Genomic DNA, 23,386 nt, shown 5'->3' with positions numbered 1-23,386 from the left:
TATATATATGTGTGTGTGTATATATATGTGTATATATATGTGTGTGTGTGCATATATATATATAAAAAATTTAATATAAGGATATTAAAGCCAGCCTCAGCCTTGTGATGCATTGCTAAGCATGGCCAGAGAGCCCAGCAGTGCTCAGGGGTTCTGTACAACCTTGAACCATGGTGTGCACCAAGACTGGCTACTGGCACTGCATCAAACATCCCAGTTCTGATTCTTCTGGTTCTGAGCACAGACTCTGAGACAAATGCCGTGTCCTTTAGTCAGAGAATGTGGTTATGTGAAGCATATCTTTGAGGTGGGGTTTTTAAACTGACTTTGTACATCGTTAATTTTATGTTCTGTATAATAAGCTCTGTTCTAGATTAATCCCTAAAGGCCAAATATTATTGCTGTTACGTAGACCCAATGTTCTTTTTTATGATTGGAAAGTTTCCTCAAGGAGAAGACAGTTTTGCAACATTCATATTAGCTCTTCCAAGGAAGAAATCTGCCCACAAAGATGCTTATCTTGTGAACTTTTAGCTGTGTCCTTTTTTTTTTTTTTTCTTTTCCTGTAATTCTATTGTTCCAGTGGAATGCAGCTGTTTCAGAGAGTGGAAAGTGATGATGTGTCCACAGAACAAGGAATGGTGCTGAAGGTCCTAGCCAGTGGTTCCAGCTAAGGAAGTGGACACAAGCCAGCAGAGGGTTTATGTAACTTCATCTCCTTTTGTACTCAGCACTAATCCCTTTCTTTGTGATGTATGGTATTTTGAAATTTTTAAACTTTTTTTGTTTTTTCAATACTGATATAAATTAAGGATAGAGAGTATAACTGCCTGGTTTATTTGACTAACAGTTTAAAGAAACCAGAAACAGCAAGTTTGCTGTCAGTCAGCCTGAAATGTTCCAATTCTGAGAAAACCAACTGCTCCTTTTTCTTTTAACAACTAAGCATTTATCCACTCCTGCTTTTCAGGAACACCCAAAACTTGTCCTCAGCCTCGTCAGTTTTTGGAATAAGCAAAGAATGCCTGGAGCTGGTAAATTTTCCCTTGTAATAGCCTTACTTTCATGTTTGTAGATTTAAAATTCTCCCTGTTGTGACACTCATTTGAATCCCAGTTAACTCCAAAAATCTCATTTGGGATTTATGCTAGTTTTCCTGAAGGAATAAACTGGTCCAATTATACCACAATCATAATTGGGGGGAAAAAAATCAAACCAAAAAACCCACCAAAACACAAAAAAAAAAATCCCAGAAACAAAACCAAAAATCAACCCCAAACAAACAAAAAAACCACCACTCCAAAACCCAACTAGAATATTAAAATCTAATGTTATTGCATTTGTGGATTCAAAAGGATAAATCACATAGAGATCCCTCCCTCTGAGGGTTCAGATGCTTTGACCAAGTGTCTGTTTTTTGGGTTTAGGATTTTTGTCCAACATGTGGGTAATTTGCTGGCCCATTCTTGAAAATGTAAGGCTTCCCATTACAGATAACCTGGGGTTTAGAAGCTGTAATTTTGCAAATGCTACATTTTAATCTGCATGCCTTTTCCCTGCCAAATCTTTCCTTTACGCCTATGTGGTCTGACTTGATTCCAGAAAAAAATCAGGATTGTATTACATGTCTGTAATTTGTTTTTTTTCCCCCAAAGTTGGCCAGGATACTATTGCTTTTCTCCTACATGGGAGTGTAATAATATCATCCACCGCCCTAAAATATCATGTCATTTGTAATCCTGGAGTATAAATCAGGATTCCCTTCTTATCACTCCTAAGAAATTTTTTATAAATAATTGAACCTCCATGGATACAGAAAGAACCCCTCCCATCTTTTTAACAAATAGATTTGAGATGGTTTATCTGAAATCCTAGAATTTGGAAAATTATTTTTTGTATTATATATGGTAAAATGACTTTCTTTAATCATCTCAAATCAACTTGCGTTTGAGACTTTGCAACTAATTTAGGAGTTCTGTGCTTCATTCTGTCAACATCAGGAGCTTTTACTGAGAAAGCTTCTGTCCAGTTTTTCTTCAAAGGAATGCTTTTTGGAAGACCTTATGATTTTCAGCTCAGTGTTTTCCATTAGACACTCATTGCATAAGCCTTCTGCTTTGATGGTTAGTGATGGAGGAAATTGTGATGCTGCCTTGGGGTTCAGCCACTTCCTGTTCTTCCAGGATCATGTTCTAAAATGCAAACAGAGCTTTCTAATTAGTTTATTGTAGAAATACTTGAGGAAACTCTTCGCTTGCTAATTTGAAGGAATTAGATCTGCGGTAGAAGTGCAGAAACCATTTCTGTGTTCATTTGCTGCGACTGGAACAAGGATGTGCTTCAGTGTAATGGCTGTCTAAAATCCAAGCATGTATTTCAGCTTCTGCTTTTGCAGGCAAGTCCTGATTTGGCTTGTAATAACTACTCACAACTCCTTCCTTTGGTTGTTGGATTTGGTTTTGGGGTTCCTTGTGATTCCATTCACTGTTGGGAAAAAAACAGGATGGATTCAACTGGAATAAGCATTTATTTAACATGCAAATGCACATGGGTAGGTCTGCAATGATGACTGCTGGAGGAATGATTTTTAGGTCTTGTTAAGTGAAAACAGTGGTTTTATACTTGGAGAGCACCAATTCATTTCAGTTGGGCTTCTCAAGAGACATTCACTGGTGGAACCTGTGCCAGGCAAGAGCTCAGCCAGATTGGGAACAAGTTTCATGGGTCATTGTGGAATAGCTTGTATCTGATCAATCCTATTGATACTTACGTGTAATTACATAATCTTGACCTGGATTTAACACATTCTTAAAGTTTTTATCTGAGACTTTGCATCTGGCAAGGGAGCCAGTGTAATTTGTACAGTAATTTGTAATATTTCCATTTTTTAGAAAAGCTGTCCTTTTAAAGAGCATTCTGATGACCTCCTAAGAGCCTTTTCAATGGGAATTACCATGCTTTTGTACAACGTGCAGTAGTGTTTCATTGTGTATGAGATGGCAGAAAATCACTCATTCTTCTCTCAGAGCTGCCACCAAAATTGGGTTTTGATTGTGAATGGATTGCTGTGAGATAGGGATAAAAGGTCAATTGATATGGTCCTGGAATAATTGAGACAACCTTTCTGAGGGATGAGCAGGCAGTTTTATTTCTTTATTTCACCTTTCTGAGCAATGAGCAGGCAGTTTTATTCCTTTATTTCACCTTTCTGAGCGATGAGCAGGCAGTTTTATTCCTTTATTTCACTGGTGCAGGAATAAGGCAGATGGAATAAGTACAGTTGGTGGCCGAAACTGAATTGTTGGTCAGGGATCTCTTGGTGCTCAACTTACAGCCATTAAATTGTATCCAGCAGAAGTAGAAACTCTGCAGTCAGGTTAAGCCTCCACTGGATCTCTCACTTCCCACTGCTTCCTGTTAATTAACACCCAGCAAATGTGCACATTGTGTTTGCTTACACAGATTCTACAAAGCATTAAAAAACTCGAGGCGTGTTAATGGCTTTAAATTTAAAGCTCATTAGCCACTGCCCTGTTGACCAGCTAAAGAGAGTTTCCCAGCACTCCTCTGGGCCAGCACCACTTCATTCTGCCTCGGAAATACAGAAATGTTTGTTGGCTTAGATAAAAATGTTTGGGAATGGTGGCAGTATCCTCGGATGAGATAGCAAGCATGCCCGCTCACCAAAGCAGATCTGGCCCAATTAAAGATATTGCCTCTCTTTTTTTCTCTTTTTAGAATGCAAAGCAGTTGTTTTTTGGTGTGGTTTTTTTTTTTAGTCAAAACACTTGTTTAATCTTATGTTTGCTGCCAGAAGATTTGTTTCTTTTTTATAGTTTAATTGGTAAAAGTGTATGTGTGTGTGTGCGTGTGTTTGTTAGAACCAGGATTCTGAAAAAGCCCCTTCAGAGCTGAATCTGGCCATAAATTGATAAATACAGCTTTTTTTCTCAAAATGTTAAGGTTTGTAATTCACTGCCTGAATGCTGACCCAATGTTGTGTGAATTGTGGCTTCATCCAATGAAACAGGACCACTGAGCATTTTGAAGAGAAATTTTGCAATATCAGAGCATTGCCTGTTTCCAGATAAAACTTAACAGTTTCTGATGAAATGTCTTTGAGATGTGATGAACAGAAGGCTTAAAGTACAATCCATGAAACACATATGCAGTGAGAAAGCTATTTTGACATGACACCTTTGAGTAAAATCCTTGGAACACCAGTTCCAAATATGCCTCTCTGGCTTTTGACTTGTACCATTTAAACTTTTCTGTTAACCATCAATCAATCGAAAAAGCAAAAATAGCTGCAGTTTGGACTAAATAATGGAATCCCAGTCATCTGAAATGATGAATATTTTATTATTTTCAGTTCATTAATATTTACAGGAACCTCCAAGTAATCAAGATCCACAAAAAAAAAAAAAAGGTTATTTGCAGCGATGCTCCAAAAGGCCTGAATTCTCTTTACCCAGAACTGACTTACTCTTTTGTCTTTATTTTGTGAGCTTTTGGTCTTCAATTCATGCATGTTCTACATAAATTCACTGAAGTAGTGCTGGGCTGAGCAGAGAGAATTATAAATATTCCACTCAAAGAAAACACGAACTGACAAAACACAGGTGGAAGGTGTTGGCCGTGCAGGTCCTTATCTTTTTCCTGTTCCTCTCCTTACGTTTCCCTAGATCATAGATGAAGAGGAAACCCAGTTCATGAGCAATTGTCCCGTTGCTGTGACTGAGAGCACACCCAGAAGGAGGACACGCATCCAGGTGTTTTGGACAGCTCCTCCCGCTGGAACAGGCTGTGTCATCCTGAAGTAAGTATTTTAAGGCATATTAAAGTAAAATTCAGTGAATAAGCTGAATATTTATTGGAAACAGTGGAGTTCTTAATTCTTTTTTCTCTTTGGATGCATTTTACTAAGTTTAGTTCTACTTGCAGAGTGAAACGTTAGCAATTTAAAGCTTCAATATTCAAAAGGAAATCCAAGCCTTCAATAACCATTGAGTCAGCAACCTTAATTGAACTTGTTAGCCTTTAGTTTCACATTAAAAAATCCCTAAAAGTTCTTAATTTTTAAGATCAAAATTGCGTTCCTCTGGTGGGTAAAAAACAGGCTCTTTGTTGAGATGGATAACAAAAATGTTCTGCAAAGTCATGATCGTCTAAATGGACTTGTATCAGAAAAAACAGATTTATTTAGAGGTGAATGCTTTCATTTTAGGCCTAGCGATCATTTACTGATATTTTACTATTATTATACACTCTCATGTGGAATCATACTTTCCAAGCAGTAAATAAAGATAACTCTATGTATGTTCACGTGGATTTAGGGTCACTCATTAGTCTGCAGAATTAAGAGTGCCAGAGAAATGCTGTCCTGTCACTTAAGACTTTGTTTGCTGTATTTAATTGGACAGATTGGTCAAATATTCATGGGCAATTTGGATTCCTTTGCTTGTTTTGAATCCATGTCTGGGAGAAGCCTTAAAAATTGCTGAGATGTGCCCCGCAGAAGTATTTCAAAGGGGCTTTTCAGTGCTGGGAATAGTGACTTTTAGGCAGTCCAGAAGATTCCTTGAGTGTTGCTGAGCTTTTTATCAATAAAGCTCCTTGTTCTTCCCCCCAGGACTGACCCCCTCTTAGCTGTATAACCAGTATTGCTTAGGGCACTTGCTATTTAAGTAAATTAATAATAAGGTGATGATGCTTTATAAAGAGACAAGATTTAAAATTTCATCCAGTAATGATATTCAACAACACACGTTGATATCATCCAGTAATGATATTCAACAACACATGTTGATCTATTTTTTTTTCCATTGCTGTCCTAAATAGAATTGCCATTAGAGAGAAAGATGTTTTAGAAAGCAAGGTAGTGATAATAAGTCAAATTCTGTGCTAGAACACAAGAGTGAGGAAAAATTGGTCAAGTTCTTAGCTTGTCACATATTAAAATTTCATGGTAGGGAGGATCTTGCTAATATCCAAACTGAGTAAGTCTGTCAGCTGGTGTAGATTTCATGGAGTCAAGTCCTGTGAGATTGTAATTATCTTCTCCTCCTTTAGCATTTGCTACTGAGGCTGAGATTAATAGTTAAATCCAGTAAATGATGGCCACATGCAGATAAGTTCTATTCAATTTACCGTGTAGAGAAGAAACCACAGTTTGCAACTGGCTCTTGAACTAATTGGGTTCTCAGACAACTCATGTGATTTGTATGGCAAATGCAGCAAAAGGTCCTGCAGACAAGTTATTTACTTCTGCTATACATATCGTGCTTAAACAACCAACAAATGAAAATCTGCTATCTGTAAATAGTGTTTGTTACCATCAGCACTTGCAGAAATGCACTGGGTTCGTGGTGGTGTCTCTGCTGTTTGTTTCTGGGAATGTGTTCTGAGCCATCTCTAGGGAAATGTTTTATAGTTCCTGAGGAAAAGTGTGGAGCTTCTTGTTTTCCTGAATATGTAATTATCATCATGATTTTAATTACACTGGCTCTTGTTTGCATGTAATGAGAGAGCAGAGGCATTTTAAAGAATTGCAGCCTTCTAAATAAAAAGTATGGCATATCTAGTGTATATCAGGCAAAATCTTTTAGATAGTTGTGCTACTGGAACAAAGCTGTCATATCCATGAGGACAAATTCAGTTCCAGTCCCTGGGTCTGGGTCTTGGATATAACATTCAGTTTCCAACCTCCTTGTGGGTTCTGACCATCCTCTTCCTCTCTAGCTTCAAAGCTCTGAGGGTGAAGGAGCTCCAGTTTTTGAACATTTACCTTTTGATTTCTTGTAGTTTCAGGCATTCTATTCATTCAGGTCACTGGGCCTGTCACTCTGAGTAAACACTGTGCTGAAATGTGTTGTAGGAGAGACTGAAAAAAGAACCAAGTGTCATAAAACCTCGGGAGTTCATAACTGCACTTACATCCTGAAACTGTCTTGGTGTGCAGCCAAATCTCTCCTCTGCACTCAGAACTCAGGATGAGATCCCTGGGCCAGAAACAGAGCACGAGGCACCTGGATAACAAGGCCCAAAATTCACAAGAACAGCTTTGTGGTGTGTAAATTAATATGTGATCAAATCCTTAACCCTGTGTTAAGAGGAGTGTTTATGAGGAAGGCCAAACTGAGGTGCTCAGAATAATTCTGAAATACTTTTAATCTCTCTGACTAAAAGTGTTGTTACTATGATTCCCACAAAACCAATATTGCATAAATTTGCCTCCCAGAGAAAGAAGTTCCAGTTGCCAGACTGCTTTACATGGGTGGAAGCTGCAGTGCTTCTGAAACTGCTGCCAGTCATGTAAAAACAGCTAAAGATGATCACAGAGCTGAATTAAAAAAAAAAAAAATAAAGAACAAAGAATTATGTGCAGTTCCGGCTGAAAAATTTGTTTGCAACTTTTCGTGCTTGTCCTAAATCCCTCATCAGTATCAATGAGCTGGCACAGGGAAAAGAAGTTGGGCATGGTTTGAATTTATTCAGGTTACTTCACTAAGGTGATGAAATTCTCTGTTGGAATCCAAAAATGCAAAGAACTCTCAGAACTTTGGGCCTGTAAGTCAAAGCTTAGAATTAAGCACAGGATTTGATCTGAAACCTTGGAAAAGGCTTCCAAACTTAGATGCTAGAGGCAAGAATGTAGATTTATAGCTTACAGCAGAGACAAGCTTTACTTTTCCTTTACTTCAGCTAAGCAAAGGAAAGTTTAGAGTTTTAGAGTTTAAGATATAGAAATTAAAGTAGCTACAGAGGTAATCAAGGAGTTTAAAATGCAGCACTGTAGCTTTGTGTGTCATAACATGATTGGTTAAGAAAGCTTACACTGCAGTGTGAGTCTATAAGATGAAATATTTAAGGATTGAGTCAAAACCATAAATATCCTTGTTGCTTTTATTGGTTAGTAAATCCTTAAAATGTCTTGTAACTGAGGGTCTTGTGACCTTCTGAGCCATGCAGTGAGAAGTGTGAGCTGAGCTCACCCTTCCTGCCTATGCAAAAGATAAGAAAATAAACTGCACCATCAAAAACAACTCAGAGGTCCCATCTCTTAACTCATTCAAAATTCCTTCAAAAATCCCCATAGTTCTCCAAGTAGATTCTTTGCTCCTCTCTGATGTTTTAATCACTAAAACATTTCCTTTTGGTTTTTTTTTTTTTTTTTGGTGGAGCCTACTTACCCCAATACACAGGATTTTTCTTGATTTGTTGGGATACTTTTTTGAAGCAGATGAGCACAGCAGGCACACAGTTGACAAGCCATGAGAAATTCACTATAAAATTGTGCCTCTAAATTTTCCAAACATAAAAACTAGCAGCACTGAAACCTAGAAACCAGAACTAGAAACCCTGGTTGTTCGAATCAGGTATTAAATTTGTTATTCTGTCTTTTCCATTCATGCTCTCAGACGGTGCAGACACTTCATGTCAACAGTTTTACCTGTTTATTGGAGTGCTAACAGTGAACACGGCTGTAAAGCATTTACTGACAGCTTGCCATTATGAGTAAATAACAGCCAAGGAAAAAGAGAGACCAACCTGCCCTCCTTGCCTAAGAAAGGGCTCTGTTTATGGAACAACACAAGATAAAAGTTTCCATGTTATAAATAACTTTATTCTTTTTCCTAGTAGAATCAGTGAGTCTTCTGCATGCAGAGAAATTTTTATAATTTCTGCACCACTATTTTTTAAAAAATCAAAATCTTTATCTTCCAGTTAACCACCACATGACAGCATCTTCTGAACTTCATTTTTGATAGAGAGAGGAGCAGTATAGCCTCATATTTCATAGCTTAAATAGAATGTTTCATATAGACATTTTAGGTATTTCTACACAATTAAGATAGCAAACTAAGATATCTCTGCGCATCCTAACAGTCCAGAAAATTTGCCATTTTCCATGTGAGATCCTTTGGGTGTGCCTTCATTTTTCCCCATTCTTCACTTTTCGGAGATGTAACAGAAATGTGCCCAGCTTTAAATGGGCATGGCTTGGGAATGAATAAATTTGGGTCCATTGCTGTCCTTCAATGCTGGGTTATTATGCACTGCTCAACTCATTTTTCAATTTTTTTCTGTTTTCTCAAGAGCAGCCTAGTGACTCTTTATAAACTACTGCAGGATAGAAAAGCCTGTATTGCTATGCTTAAAAATAAATTAAATATTGTCTTCATCCAGCAATTTTATTTTTTTTAAACAAATAGGACAAAATTTAAACTTTTAAATGAAACTAACTTAGAAACCTGTATTTTATTTCATAGATGAAACACCTACAGAGAGTTTGTGTTAGGAAGAAATAGAAGAAAACTGCATTTTTAGGTGGCTTCTAATTAATATAAGCTCTACTATTAGGTGTAAAAAGGCATATTTTATCTTGATATATATGGTAGCAGCCCCATGGATCTACTGACACATCTACATTTAAAACCATTTCGCTTTCATTTTCTCACTGTTTAACATTGTTCCTTTAACGTCACGTGTGAATTTGGAAAGTGTTAAAAATGGATTTTCTTATAATTTTATGGTCTTCTAGATAATATATTTTATGATGCAATAATTAAAGTAATCCTATAAAATCTAGTTAGGTTCATTCATATGGTGTTTTGTTTGTGAAGGTGTAGTGTTGCAAAACAGCTTAATGATTTTGTCACTCAGGGATGGGTTTATTCCTTGAGGAGAGCAAAACAACAGAAAAACAACGAGAAAAACAGGCTAAGGAAAGGGTGGTGGTCTTTCTCTAGCAGCAGAGGGAGTATAGTTATGGCTTTATTATGAAAGATAGTATTTTAAAACTGTTTTACACTCTACCTTGAAAATGCCTACAATAATTTCATATTAAAAAAAAATCAGTGTTATGGCACTATTTGTGGTAAACTGAAGGCATGTGCAGTTACTTTCATTGTTCCATATAATTTTTGTTTTTTCACAAATGTCTTTTTGTAAAACAAAGAGAAAGAAAAAGATTGTGCCTGGATGTGCACTGGGGTGGGAATTCAGGCATTGGAAAAGTTCAACATGCATTATCACAAGGCAGTGTTATCTGTTACATCTCTGATCATCATCATCGTGTTTTCTCCAGACTTTGTGGGGAAATACTTCAATAAAAAAAGAATTAATAAGGTTAAATGTGGACACAAGCACAGAACCAGTCAGAATTCACCTGTACCCTAATTTGGCATTTTACAAAACCACACAGGACATTTAAAACTTCCATTTTTATTTCCTAACCGTTATCCACTCCGAATTCCTTGCTCCTTCCAGGTTCTCAGCACTGTTCTAAGGGCACTGGTGTGTTCAAATTGTGCACTTCAAAAAGTCATGTGAAGTGGAAAATGAGGTGCAGTGCTTTCTAATGTTCCTACTTTCTGATCCCAAACTTGAAGATAAATGAGGAAGCTATAAAAAGTGATGATAGAAGAGACTTTAATGAACTTCCCAAGCCTGTTCTGTCTGACTTTACTGGGTGATTGTAGTGTGTACTATGATCAAGCTTCCCCTGCACCTGTGTATTTACAAATCCAAATAGATATAGGAAAAATCAAGAAAATGCTTCTTCAATACTTTTTCTTATTGACAGAATTTGCATCAGAACAAGGTAGATCCTCAAGTAATTATTAATTCTATTTACATATCCTAGAGGAAAACGCAAAAAAGGGATTTAAGACATGTCAGGAGGGACGTTCTGTAAAGTATCTTACACTGAAATCTTATTTTCTCTGACTTTTTGCTACCTGCAAGTGGGGAAATAAAACAGTAAGCTGAAATAAAACAGTAAGCTCCTTCTAGCTGAGTCTCTAGGAGAGTCTGCATTTTCATAAATTTGAAATAGTGGGATGGAAGAAAAAAAAATCAGCTGTGTAATTTGCTTGTTGTTTGCTGTTTGTAATGAAAATCATTGTTAATTTAGGAGCCTGACAGCTGTAGGACATTTGCCATTCGGCAGCAGCTGTCAGTAGCACTCTGGTTTATTTTGCAAACAGATGTTTAATTTGACTTCAAGGCCATTGTCATTTTCTGAGGGGAAACAAAGAGAGAAAAGGAATAGAAATAATAATGATAGTCATAATTTGATTTCCTTTCAAAACATACAGAGTGTCACTATTGATGGCATCAGAAGCATTGTCATTTTTTATTACTGAATGCTTGAAATCCATTTTTCTGTAACTGCCTGCATGATAATTCATGTTAAGGAATTGATTTGTCTTGTCTCAGGAACTGAAGGCTTTATTTTAATGTAATGTGATACGTTTTTAAAATATGCATTTTATTCATGAATCAAAATGTCATATACTGTTTCTGCAGGTCACAGATAAAGAGATTTTGGTCTCTCTATTGAAACCAGCACTCCAGTGGGCTCAAATATGTTTTGCTTACTGTAGTATGGTGGTGTTCTCATTGCACATCAGTGAATGTGAAGGGCAAATTGAGTACAGCAATGATGAAAGGAGGTAATTAAAAAGATAAGTAGTGTAATTTTTAGTTTTGGTAACAAATGATTTTATCGAGTCTGTGCCTAGTGATTGAGGCTTTAACTAAACCTGCTGTTATAACATTTTGGCAAGATCCTCCATTATTCAAAATGTCTTTTGACCCAGATAAAGGAATTTAGATGAGCAGTGAATGTTCTCAATTCTACAGCACACTGGTGGTTCCTAGACATTACAAAATCGAAGTTAGTCACAAATGTGGCAGAAATGGTCACTTGCTTCCCCACAATACAATGAGTATTTCAAGGTTGTGTTCTGTGAGGGTGTGTAGGTCATCCTGCAGTTAAATGTAAGGCCACACTGCATGTATGGGATGAAATTTCCATTGCAGAAACTTTTCTAGCAGGCTGAAGTAAGAATTTGGTGAGGTGTCTGCGTGCCTGCAGGAATCCAGAGCAGCTCTGCAGAGCACATTGTGCAGTTACAACTTCTAGCACAGCCCTGTTACACTATGAAAGGCAAATGCATCAATTTGTGCTGGATTCTGGCCATCCTTCCTCGGGGTGAACATTCTTTCAAGTCTCCTGTGCGTTTACATTTGTTATCTGAGAGTCCCTAAGGGCTCAGGAAGGGTCTCAGAACCTGGACACTGTATTTATCTTGATTCTTTGCTTCATGTAAAGCACCACAAAATCAATTCTGATTTGTTCCCTTAAAGGAGCAGCTATTTGTATTATTGCAGCTCTTTAGAAATTCTGAAAGGCAGAAAAACCACCCAGAAAAGGAATTTTTCTTTGCATGAACCAGCTGTGGAATTGATTGGTTTTGTCTTTCTCGTTACCTGCGTTGACAGTTTTTAGGGCTGTTGTGAAAGGATTGAAACACTAAATTCAACCAATAATTGGGTGGACCATTCCTTTCAGTAATTAGGTGCCCACTTTTTCTATCTTTCCTACATCATTAGACATGCATTAAGTATCTTTGCTCTCTGAACAGCAGCAGCCTGGGCGCTTTTTCCCTGCTTTCCCCAAGAAATGGATTTGTTGCTCCATCAGTTCACCGCTCCAGCAGAATCTAGTTTTGAAGCCTTGCAATGCACCAGAAAGCACATTTGATTTTTCTTTTTTTTAAATGGTTTCTGGGTTTCATTTGTTGCAGAAAGGTCTGGGTTCCGGGCCTGTGTCTAGGGAGGGACTGAGCTCTGCTCGTTAGAAGGATAATGAGCTTGATGCTCCCTCACTGCTGTGTGTGGAGCCCCAGGATAACCCTAATATGAACCAACTCATTTCACTTTTACAGATTACCTGTCAGACTGTTGCTTGCCATAGATTTCTCTGAAAATAGAATATATACTAGTTTTATATACAGAGAAACAAATTTGTGCTCTCTTATAATGCAACTGCCCGGCAGTGGTGGCTGAAGTAGATGTATGATGATACAAGAAGCTCATATTAAAAATATGTTCCACATGCAAAGGCATTGAGGCACCACCATCTCATCACTGCTCATAAAGACACTGTCTTGCTCATCAGGGTTAATTTAGACAGCAAAATATTAACAAAAGGCATTTATCTAATTTGTCTGAATTAATTGTGGCCAAAAAGTTGTCTTCAATATGGCAAAGAAACACAAGTAGTTATCATTCTTCCTGCTTTTATAATAGTAATCTGTATTTCTGCCACACAGTTTTACTCAGAAAATGCTAAATATGTCCAGGCAAGTAAGTAAAATGAAGCTAAACTGAAGAGGAGGCAAATTTGACAGGTACATGGATATGTGCTGTCTGCATTGTCTTTTTCCGTAAGTGCCTTGGCTCAGAGAGAATAAAGTTCTAAGCGCTGTCCTTATAATTTTCTGGTTTTCCACTGGCCACCCATGCCTCATAAGAAATTCAGGCTGCAATTCCCTTCTGATTAGATGAAAGTGAAGTTGGTAATTGATTTCAGGAGAAGGTCAGTCAGGTGTCACCAGAGTGTCCCCTAACAGAAGCACAAGACTGTGGGACACGTCTGGGTTTTCTAAACATCCTCCACATCAGTATATCTGTAAATTCTATGTTTTTAGTTTTCAAAGCGTGCAATTTTTTTTCCTGTTTCATTTTCTGTTTGAATGTTTCGTGGCAACAAATAACTCCCTACTATAATAAACAAAATCACCTTATATTTTTGTCTAGAAGATCAGGAGATTTGTTTTCCTTGTTGCTTCAGTTTCAAAGCCTAGACCAACATTTGGAAATGTTTTGATGGCACTATTTGGTTGTCAGTCTCAAACTCATGATGGATTCACCTGTTTCCCATACAGGTGCCTGGCTTTTCTCCACAAATTCTGAACAATGAAATCTCTCTTTCCTCCTGTGTCTCTAATCATACTTGGTGTATCTCAATTATCCACATTAAAACATCTCCCTCCTGGAGTTTCTAATGAAGTTAAGAATCTCATTAACTGCACTTTTGTTCCATAAAATGTGGTAGGGATGAATTCCAGTACCTTGTCTATGCCTGCTTCTCAATATAAAGGGTGATTTATCATTCTAATCCCTGTCATTACTGCTTGCTACTGTTCACAATGCTCCTTTAATAGTCTTATTCATGTGCTCTGCCTGTCCCTGTGATTGTGGGAGATACAGAGCCTGGATCTTTTGCTTAATCCCTGCTCCTCTAAGCACAGTTGTAATCACTTCCTCTGTGAAATGCTGACCTTTATCCGGATCAACTTCAGGAACCCCACTGAGGCAAAAAGCTTCTTGAGCCTGTAGGGTTTGTTTCCTCCCCCTGCTGCTGCATGTTGTTGTGCAGAAAATGCATAAAATCACCGTGAAAAGGAACCACAGTCTTCCAAGGAGTTTCATTACCCCGGAGTGATTTGGGGGGTTGATGTTTATAATTTCAGTATAATCACATCCACAGTCTGACAATGCACTGCTGCAGAAAGGGGATTGTGGGCTTGGTTCTCACCCTTCCTATGCATGTCTTGGACAGTTTTTGATCCATTTCCTATCTGTTTCTGCACCTTCAACAATGCTGTTTCCTTATCCCTGAGAGTATTTTTTTGATTTTCATGTGTTTAGCAATTCCTCTTTCTCCATCATTTTCTTTGCTCTGCTGTAGCCAAAGCGCAGTCAGTGCCACTGGTGTTGGCAGCTAATGAGACACGAGAAGGTTGTATGCTTTTGGCATTTTTTAGGGCTGAAGTGGGAAGAGCCAAGACCCTGATGTGCAAGTTCCCTGCCATTGCATTCTCCAAAAACCTGTGGGCCATATTTTGGCAGCAATGTTTGCTGCAAATCCCTGCTGCAGGGAATTTTGGCAAGGAGAACATTTGTGTGAGCTGGAGGCAGTGCTCTCTCACACTGTTCTTAGCCAGGAGCAGGTGTCAAACAATGGAGAAGCTTGCTGAAAACCCTCATAATGTGGAAGAATTTAATGGATTCATTTGATCTGTCTTTCATAATTGTGTTTTATAAGCAGGGTGGTCTTTCAGCTATTTCCTGAATACAATTTAAATTTGCCTTCTTCCCAGTATATGATATATATTTGAATTTGCCTTCTTCCCAGCGTAGTGCCCCTTCAGAATGAGGGAAGTGGAAGAGTTACCAGTAACAACTCTGTTATTGGTCCTTTATTTCCTTTCATTTCCCTGCACCCCTGTCTTTCAGCATGAACACCCAGCACCTGCTGGCATGCTGTGGCTGAGTGTTCAGTAGGCTGAGCAGCCCCAGCTGTCACAGAGAGCTCTCAGAACAGCTCAGGTGGAGGAGATTCAGTTGTTTCAGGCATTAATTCTTGACATCTGTGTCTGGGCTGCACTAAAGAGCTGACAAGTCTCTTCTGATGGCTCCAGCTCCACTCAGCCTCGAGTGCTAAAGACATTGCATCAAAAACTTCCTCAGGGAAGCGCATTCATAACAGTAAGGTCTCTTTTAAGAAGCAGTATTAAGCATTTCAATATTAAATTAAGTTATCTTTGTTTCAGTGGGTGTTAATTTGTTCCATTAATTGTGGAGTTCACCTTTAGGCTCCTGTCAATTCAAATGAAGTGAAGATTTTTTTTCAGATTTGAAAACATCAAATACTTTATTCCAGTCTAGATTCCTGCTGACTATCCATTAATCAGTATTTGATGAATGTATGGGCTTTGTTAGGATATTGCTTTTGACAAATAATTTTTTTTCTGTGCAAGCAATTAATTTACTCATTTAAACATAATTTCAATATATTGCTAGTTGACAGCTTCAAAAAAATAGTAGGAGAATGACAGCAGTTATTTTTTATCTTCGAATTCTTTTACTTCATGCTTTATAAATATTAAAAATTTAGAATGTTTTTTCTAAAGTTTTGGATCTTTTTTTTCTGGCTTCATTAACTGGTCGCTCATGGTCATGCTTAAATTTTGCTTTTGGGGTTTTTTAAAATATATAACAAAAGTGATGGTTCTTTTTTTACTGCCCCAACCTGGAGCAGGAGAAGGTGATTCAAGTGGGGAGGAGAATGTGAGCGGATTACAGAGATTAAAAGCAGTGGTGTAAAAGGGAAAAGATGCTTTTGCTCTGTCTCAGCTGGCCTCGTGGGCTGTGCAGTCATGGTATTATTGTTATTATTGTTGTTGTTATTATTATTATTGTTGTTGTTATTGTTATTATTGTTATTATTGTTATTAGTGACCTCAAGTCAGGTAGGGAGCCTGGGGACAGGTGAAGGAACAGATGTGAAGGTTTGAGGTGTGGCCTTGCCTGTGTGGTTGGATTTCTTCCCCATCCTGCCATATCAGGTAAAACAGGCTGGCAAAAGGGGCATGGTTTGAACACCCAAAGAAATGAAGTATTTCAGTTCCCTGTGCAAGTGGGTGAGGGTTATAAAGGTTGCAGAGACCTTACGTAGAAATAAATTGCAGCTTGGTAAGTGGTTTTTATTTTGCTTTATTTTTCATTTTGTTTATAGGATTTGTTAGTTAGCACACAGGTGCTTTGCATTGGTTAGCTGAGTTTTCAGGTAATAGGACTTTGGGCTTACTAGTTTGACAAAAACCTTGTAGTCCCACCTTTGGTAGATTGTTTCTATCTACTCTACAGAAGCAATACTTAGAATAACAAGATAAATCCATCCTCCAAACACTCAGTCCTATCCAATCTGCTCTAATTACATCCTGTAATGCTTAGCTCTGAAATTCACAGAGATTGCTGCAAAAAGTGGGGACTGTCAAAATCCCTGGTGAAGATATAGCCCATGAACAGCAATGGGCTTTAAGTGATGTTACTTTTTTGTTTTCGTTTCTTTTGGGTTTTGTTTTTTTTTTTTTTTGCAAGTAACAGGTGTAGTGTTCCTGTCAGAAATTACCGTGTCAGTACCACTTCTTATCCTGAAGATTTTCATTTAATATTTGTGTCCTGTGGCCATTCAAGCAAAGAACAGAGAGATTTTCTGAGGGAAAATACAAGACAGCAGCATGTACAGCTGTGGTTTCCCCCAGAGCTTTTTGCTGTGTTATATTCACATATTGAATATGATGGCCAAATTAGTCCTGAAGTCAGCCAGCTCCTGTGTGGGTGTGTGGTGGCAGCCCTGAGTGGGACATGAAGACATCAAAAGGATTTGGGAGCAAGAAGAAATTTGTAAGAAAAGCTTTAGAGTCCTTTCGTCTTGCTGTGATGCTTCTCTGAGTTATATTTTCCGACAGTACACGTGAAATGTTAAAAGAGTAAAACTGAAGGAGGATACTCTGGTGTGTATTTATGTAGTGAAGGTTTGAGAAGTGATCATGTTTGATTGTTTTGCATGGAGATCTAGTGGAGAAAAGATCCTTATCCTGTGCAAGGATGTAAATGTGGAATCATGGCAGCATTGGTGAACTTCATGTTAATTTTACTGTGTTTAATCCAACATCAAACACCAAGTCTGCTTGGTTTGTTTAAACCGTGTTAACAACACATTTAAAAACAAATTAATGAAAAAACCCCACAAAATGACAACAGAAATTGCATAATTTGTTTTAGCTTCTATGTTATGCCTTAAATAAGAAACATTTTGCTGCAAATTTTTAGAATGTTGACCCTTGTCAGTGATGGCAGTTGACAGATTCTCGTGTAGATGGAGCCTGTCTTGGCTAAACCAGCACACTTTGCTAAGTGAAAATTGCTTTGAAGAATGTGGTTGTCAAATATACTGTCAGTGTAAAAATTGCTGGACATCTATTGACTAAAGGGTTGTACAGGCTTTCAGAAGAATTTGAATTTCTTTTATTTAAAAGTCTCTTAAATATTATAAAAAGAAGCAAATATTGTTGGCAAAGTTCTGGGAGTTTGTGCTTTCCCTGACCTTGTAAGTGCTTGTCAGAAACACAGGGCTGGCTTTTTTTTTTTTTTAAGACATAGAAGGAAAGAAAATGAGAACATCCTAAATAATGCATTAGAATGACAAAACCCAACAGCATCAACAAAGTTACAGCAGATGTAAATTCATGGTTTTCACATCGCTTTCTAGTGTTCAAGTAAATGGTATATTTAGAAATTCTTTCTCTCCAAACATAACCAACAAACCCAAAAAGGAAAACAAACTTAACATCCTGTTAATTGTTCTTAGTACCTTTTGGGTGGGAAACAACTTATCATACTGTAATTAAATCAGTGAGGCGTGGAATAATTAAAGAAAATAATTTTGATAGCTAGAAGAGTAGGACAAGGTTAACTCATAGGTAATACAGAGCAGGAAAATTGTCTTATCTGCAGCTCAGTAAATTATTATTTCTCAACATCCAAGTAAAACTTGGAGTTTCCTCACCAGCTCTGACAAAACCTTTTTATTGAAATGTAACTCTAATATTGTACTTAATGGTTTTGATGTAAGCTTAAAAAATGTCATAGGAACAATTCTTACAAATCCTCTTCCTTACTTCTTTTGTCACATCACTACACCCACAGAGGTAATTTAAAATAAGAGTATTTCTTTTCATGCTAGGATTTGAAAAAGGGAGTGAGGAAAACAATCTAAAGCTGTTTCTATGGAAAAAAGGAAAGGGAAGGAAGGGAAGGGAAGAAGGAAAGGAAGAACCCAAACTGACTGTGTTTGTGGTATGAACTGGAGCATTCCCAAGGCTGGCCTGAATTTTTATGGTCTATGACATTTCCTCTTTCTTAATATCCCAAATGCAATTTCTGTGTCTTTGGCAGAGCTTTCCCCAGCAGGATGGTACAGTTGTTGTGGAGCTGGGCTGCAGAGGGAATTTCTTATCCCATGGAAACCTTTCAAGGCAGTTTTTTCCCACTTTTGCCCTCCCATGTGGCCTGACCAAACCGAGCCAGGACAGGGACATTTCAAAGTGGCATTGCCAAAGCAAACATTGCAGAAGTAACCAGATATTCTTTCCTTTTCATGTGAGAACTGAAACACAGAAATAATGACACTTTTTTGGACAGTTCATTTGGTTGGTTTTCTTCAGTAAAGCAGGTGCTGTCAGGTGTAGAAATGCCTGTACCTGACAGTTCTGCTCCTTAGCTTAGAGATGGAATAGCTTTAGGGCAAATCCAGAAGCCTTGTCTTGAAGAAAATGGGAAACAAACAGGGTTTTTTGAGACAAATTTATTTCCTTTTGCCTTTATCCATTGTTTTCTGATAGTCAGAGAGAAAAAAGCCAACAAGAAAAGCAAGAAGTTGAAGATCCACCTATATATATTAATATGAGAGGGAAAGCAATTGGATTGCTTCTTTCCCATGAAGTTCAGACAGCACCAGACATTTGAAGTGATGGGAAGGATTTACGTAAATTAAACAGATTAATACCTTGTGTAAATTCTTAAAAGCTTTTTTGCCTCTCTCTAGAAGTTCACCATTCCATTTTTAGCTGTTTTTTGTAAGCCTCAAAGCCAAAGGAAAGAATCCTTAGTCCAAAGATCAGAACTTTTATGGAATAATAAAAATTATGTTAAAAAAAGGGGGAAAAAAGTAGTTATAAAAGCTAGCAAATACACTGAGCAGATGTTTTGGTCTATGTTCAGTCTAGAAGCTGATTATTAAAACAGTTAATATTTTAAAATTATTTATGATTGAGTATTTGTAGAGTTCTGTGCCTGCTTTTGATATTTATGCAGCCATATGATGTGCCCATCCTGGTGCATTTGGAATCAGTCCAAAGCCTCCCATTTAAATTATTGGCTCACCATATAGTTTCAAATACAGCTGAACAGACAACAGTTTAGAAAGCTGTGAAGCTTTTGTTATTAGAAAAGGAACTGTTCCCTTGACATTTTACAGTGACAAGCTAACTGCAGCAAAAAGAATAATACAAGTACACTTCAGGCTTCAAACAGAATAATACAAGTACACTTCAGGCTTCAAACAATCTTTCTCTCTTTTCTTTTCTTTCTTCTAAAATAACTGCTTCTCAAATACCCACAATACCTTTGTTACCTGCAGAATTGAGATCTTTATCAAACAGCTGATTTTGTATTTGTGTGGATTAAGATAATGGAATAACTTAGATTGGAAGGGACTTCTGGAAGTCATTTAGTCCATTCTCCTGCTTGAAGTAGGTACTGAACATCAGTTTGCTTGTTCCCTCAGTAGGTTGCCAAGGCATGGATCTCATCAAGTTTTGAGTATTCCAGAGATGGATGTTGCACAAACTCTAGGCAGCCCATTCCAGGGTTAAATCTCTGTGATTATCCTGATGGTGTGAGAGGTTTTCCTTGTATCTGCACGGCATTTCATGTGCCCCCACTTTGTGTCTCCTTGCAGTGTAGCATCCAAAAAGTCTTTAAATTTGGCTTTGGCTTTCAGTTTGAAGGCTGGGCACGTTAAGGAGCATGCCACTGTCACAGGGTGCCCATTGGGCTCTTATTCTTCCTAGTAGTAGCTCTGGTGGTTGTATTTGTTTCATTTCCCCCCCATTTATTTCTTCTTAGAAACCCTGAAAAAGGTTCCTTCAGAAAGGATTAAGAGGTTTTTGCACCCTTTCCAGATGGATGCAGCTTTAAGAGATTTGCAAAACCCAGTTTTTCTCCTGGGCGCTTTGTAAGGTGAAAAGAAGGATTCCTTCCTCTCCTATGCTGGCCTTGCATCTTGGCAAAGAAAGCACAGCAAAACTGCCTTTTATTTTTGATAATTTTATGGGTGGGACGTTGTCGAAGGAGGGTTACGTGACTGCAGCAACGCATCTAAGCACATACAGTCTCACTTTTCTTCTCACTTTTTCTCCTGTCATGAGTGAGGAGTAGTTCTACAAAGATTAAGATAATTATTTGACTAATCCTGAAGGAAGACAAGAAATTGGCCCTTGCTGTTTAGAGCGTTAAGTACAAGTGATGGTACAAAATGTTGCTGGAAGAATGTGTACTTGTGCTGGTAAACAAGGAAGAATGCCAGCTCCCAAAGTGTGCTGTCCTCAGGAGCCTCTCTGGCCATAGATTGGCTTTGAATTTACCCCAAATCTGTCTTTCTTATGGAAAGAATATAAAGCTTACATGTGAATTAAATTGATATAGTTAAAGATGATCCAAGAAGGTAGTTAAAGTTTATTTGGCATTAAATATATCCAGCCCCCTCAGCTGAGGAACTGAGGCACCGAGGCTTAGTAATTTATGTTTGGTTTGAAATATAAGCCTCAATAAAATATTCCAGATTTAATTAATTTTAAAGCAGCTTGTTTTTTGGAACATGTGAATTGCTTTCAAAGACTTTACCTTATGCCAGCTTTTTTCCCCAACTTCTGTTTTACGTGATATTTGCACTGAGTTGCTGTCATATATCAGAAGTACTTATCAATTTAGAATGCCATGTAATTTCCTATGAGCAGCTGCTCACTATAGCTGTGCTATTTTTTGACTGAAATTGAATACAACTTCAGTATTTTAATATAAGATTTGATTGAAATATTGAATGCTCAGTTGTCTGTCAGGCATTTCAAGAGCACAGGTCCTCACTGTAAGCCTATGACCACTTCTTTAGAGGTAAATATATTTCAGGTTTCTGTAAAATGTGATGAAATAAAAATGCAAGTTGAAATAAAAATATTTTATCTGTAATCCCATGTTGTATTGTCAGTACAGGGAAGTATAACCATGTCTTAGCAGTCATTTATGACTAATTTTCTTTCTTCTTTGAGAAATAAACATATTTCAAACTTTTTTTCCTTCCCTTTGTAGAGCCAGTATTGTGCAGAAGCGCATAATTTATTTTCAAGATGAGGGCTCTCTCACCAAAAAAATCTGTGAACAAGGTAAGGTAAAGTAAAATGTCTCTTTGACCTCCTCATGGTGTTTTGCATTTTTCTCTTAACACATTGTCTCAAACTAAAATTTGGAGGTCTTGGACAGTTTGATCCAGGTTGAGGTTTGGGCTCTTCAATTCAGTTATGTTCAGCCTTATCACATATACTCTAGCTCAGAAAATCTTCCTTACCTCCCCCTGAAGTGCTACTTGCAATTTTTTACCTGCTCTTTGTGTGATACCCTGTTATTGAATCCTGGGATATTTCATCCTTTCCAAAACCTAAACATTCCACTTGGTCATTGCATCCCACTGGAGGATTCATTTACGTTGTCTGTTCAGAAATTTCAAGCCTATTGTGTTTCGAGATCTGCTGAGGTTTGTCCTTACCAGATAGAAACCAGAAACAAAGCCCTTTTGAATCAGAAGATAACTGAAATATTATTGCCTTCTAATTGAAAATTGTGGATTTAAACCATTCCATCCACTTATAAATATGGCACAGATATTTCAGGCTTGTCCTTTAGTCTAACAGCAAACTAAATTTAAAAAAACCAAACCCATGTTTAGCTCAGATTTATTTCCTGGAGTATTTATTATGGCATTTATTTATTATTTATTATTATGTCCCCACTGGTTTGGAGTTGTAGCCATTTTCAATGGGTGCTTTGGTGCTTTTGCAGACTCAGCCTCGGAAGGTGTGACTGACAAACCCATTTTAGACTGTTGTGCCTGCGGTACTGCCAAGTACAGGCTGACTTTTTATGGAAACTGGTCAGAAAAAACACATCCCAAAGATTTTCCACGTGAGTATCCCTCTTCTGCTTGTACCACACGGGGGGCCCTGAGGAGGGTTGGAGCAGGCTGTGTGACACAGCATCACTTTATTTACAGCTCAGCAGAGTAAATGATGACATGCATGGAATCCTGCTGGCACTCAGCATTGAAAATCAATGGGTCTTTCTACACTGTACGTTACCTGCACATTCTATTGATTTGCCTGACATTTTGAGCTAAGATGTGTGTGAGGTTGTATTTGCAAGATGTCTTTGTGGGGAGAAAGGTTCCTTTCTGTTTTTCTGATTGAAAGCTTAGAATGGCTTATAATGTAGATTTTAAGAAAAAGTCCACAAAGGACAGGCAACACACTGATATTTTGATTTTTCAGCCATGCCAATTTACCTAGTTTGTTTTGCTTCAAAGTATTTTGAATTATTTCAGTTAAATTTGGTGAGTTTTGAATCTTGCTGCCCAAGGATATTAATTGTATATATAGATCTAAGAATACTCTGTCTTCTTTCTCTTTGATGGTTGAATACCTGGATAAAAAACACCTTCTGAACTTGGCCTCTCTGGGTTTTTAAGTGTCTGAACTACAGAATCAGTATTTCTGTTGCAGGTTTGCTTTCCGCAGTTACCCAAGTATCTGTAAAAAGCTGAAGTTACAAAATTGTTTATTATGCATTTGGTCTTTCATTACTGACTCCACAGTCTGTGGGAAAAAAGGCCAGGAAAGTAATTAAGAATATGAGTCATATTTACAGGTCTTTAAACTCTGTTATGTTTTCTGTGGCTGATCTTTATTATAGAGGCTTTTTTATGTTGATTGAAAAAAGAATATTATTGTTGTCACAGTGTCAGAATATCCTCATATAACTCAAATATGGTTTGTATCAGCTCAAATTTTAACAGCCTGAGCAATGTTGCTTGTGTTGGGTTTGAAGCACAGCATTGTTCAAATCCTATTGGTCA

The 23,386-nt window shown here is 37.6% G+C and overlaps 1 protein-coding gene across 1 annotated transcript in view; it reads left to right on the top strand.

Annotated features, from left to right (window-relative positions):
• Positions 1-23,386, top strand: part of SPON1 (spondin 1) — a 168,322-nt gene that overhangs the window by 29,536 nt on the left and 115,400 nt on the right. Inside the window, exons 3-5 of the mRNA XM_005428489.2 lie at positions 4,686-4,819; positions 21,571-21,644; positions 22,318-22,440. Coding sequence (XP_005428546.1) covers positions 4,686-4,819; positions 21,571-21,644; positions 22,318-22,440 — 331 coding nt within the window. The remainder of the gene's footprint in view (positions 1-4,685; positions 4,820-21,570; positions 21,645-22,317; positions 22,441-23,386) is intronic.

Source organism: Geospiza fortis, unplaced genomic scaffold (assembly GCF_000277835.1).
Source record: "Geospiza fortis unplaced genomic scaffold, GeoFor_1.0 scaffold196, whole genome shotgun sequence".
Classification (NCBI taxonomy): domain Eukaryota; kingdom Metazoa; phylum Chordata; class Aves; order Passeriformes; family Thraupidae; genus Geospiza; species Geospiza fortis.
Note: the sequence above shows the minus strand (reverse complement) of the source record. Positions and strands in the feature narration are given on the sequence as shown.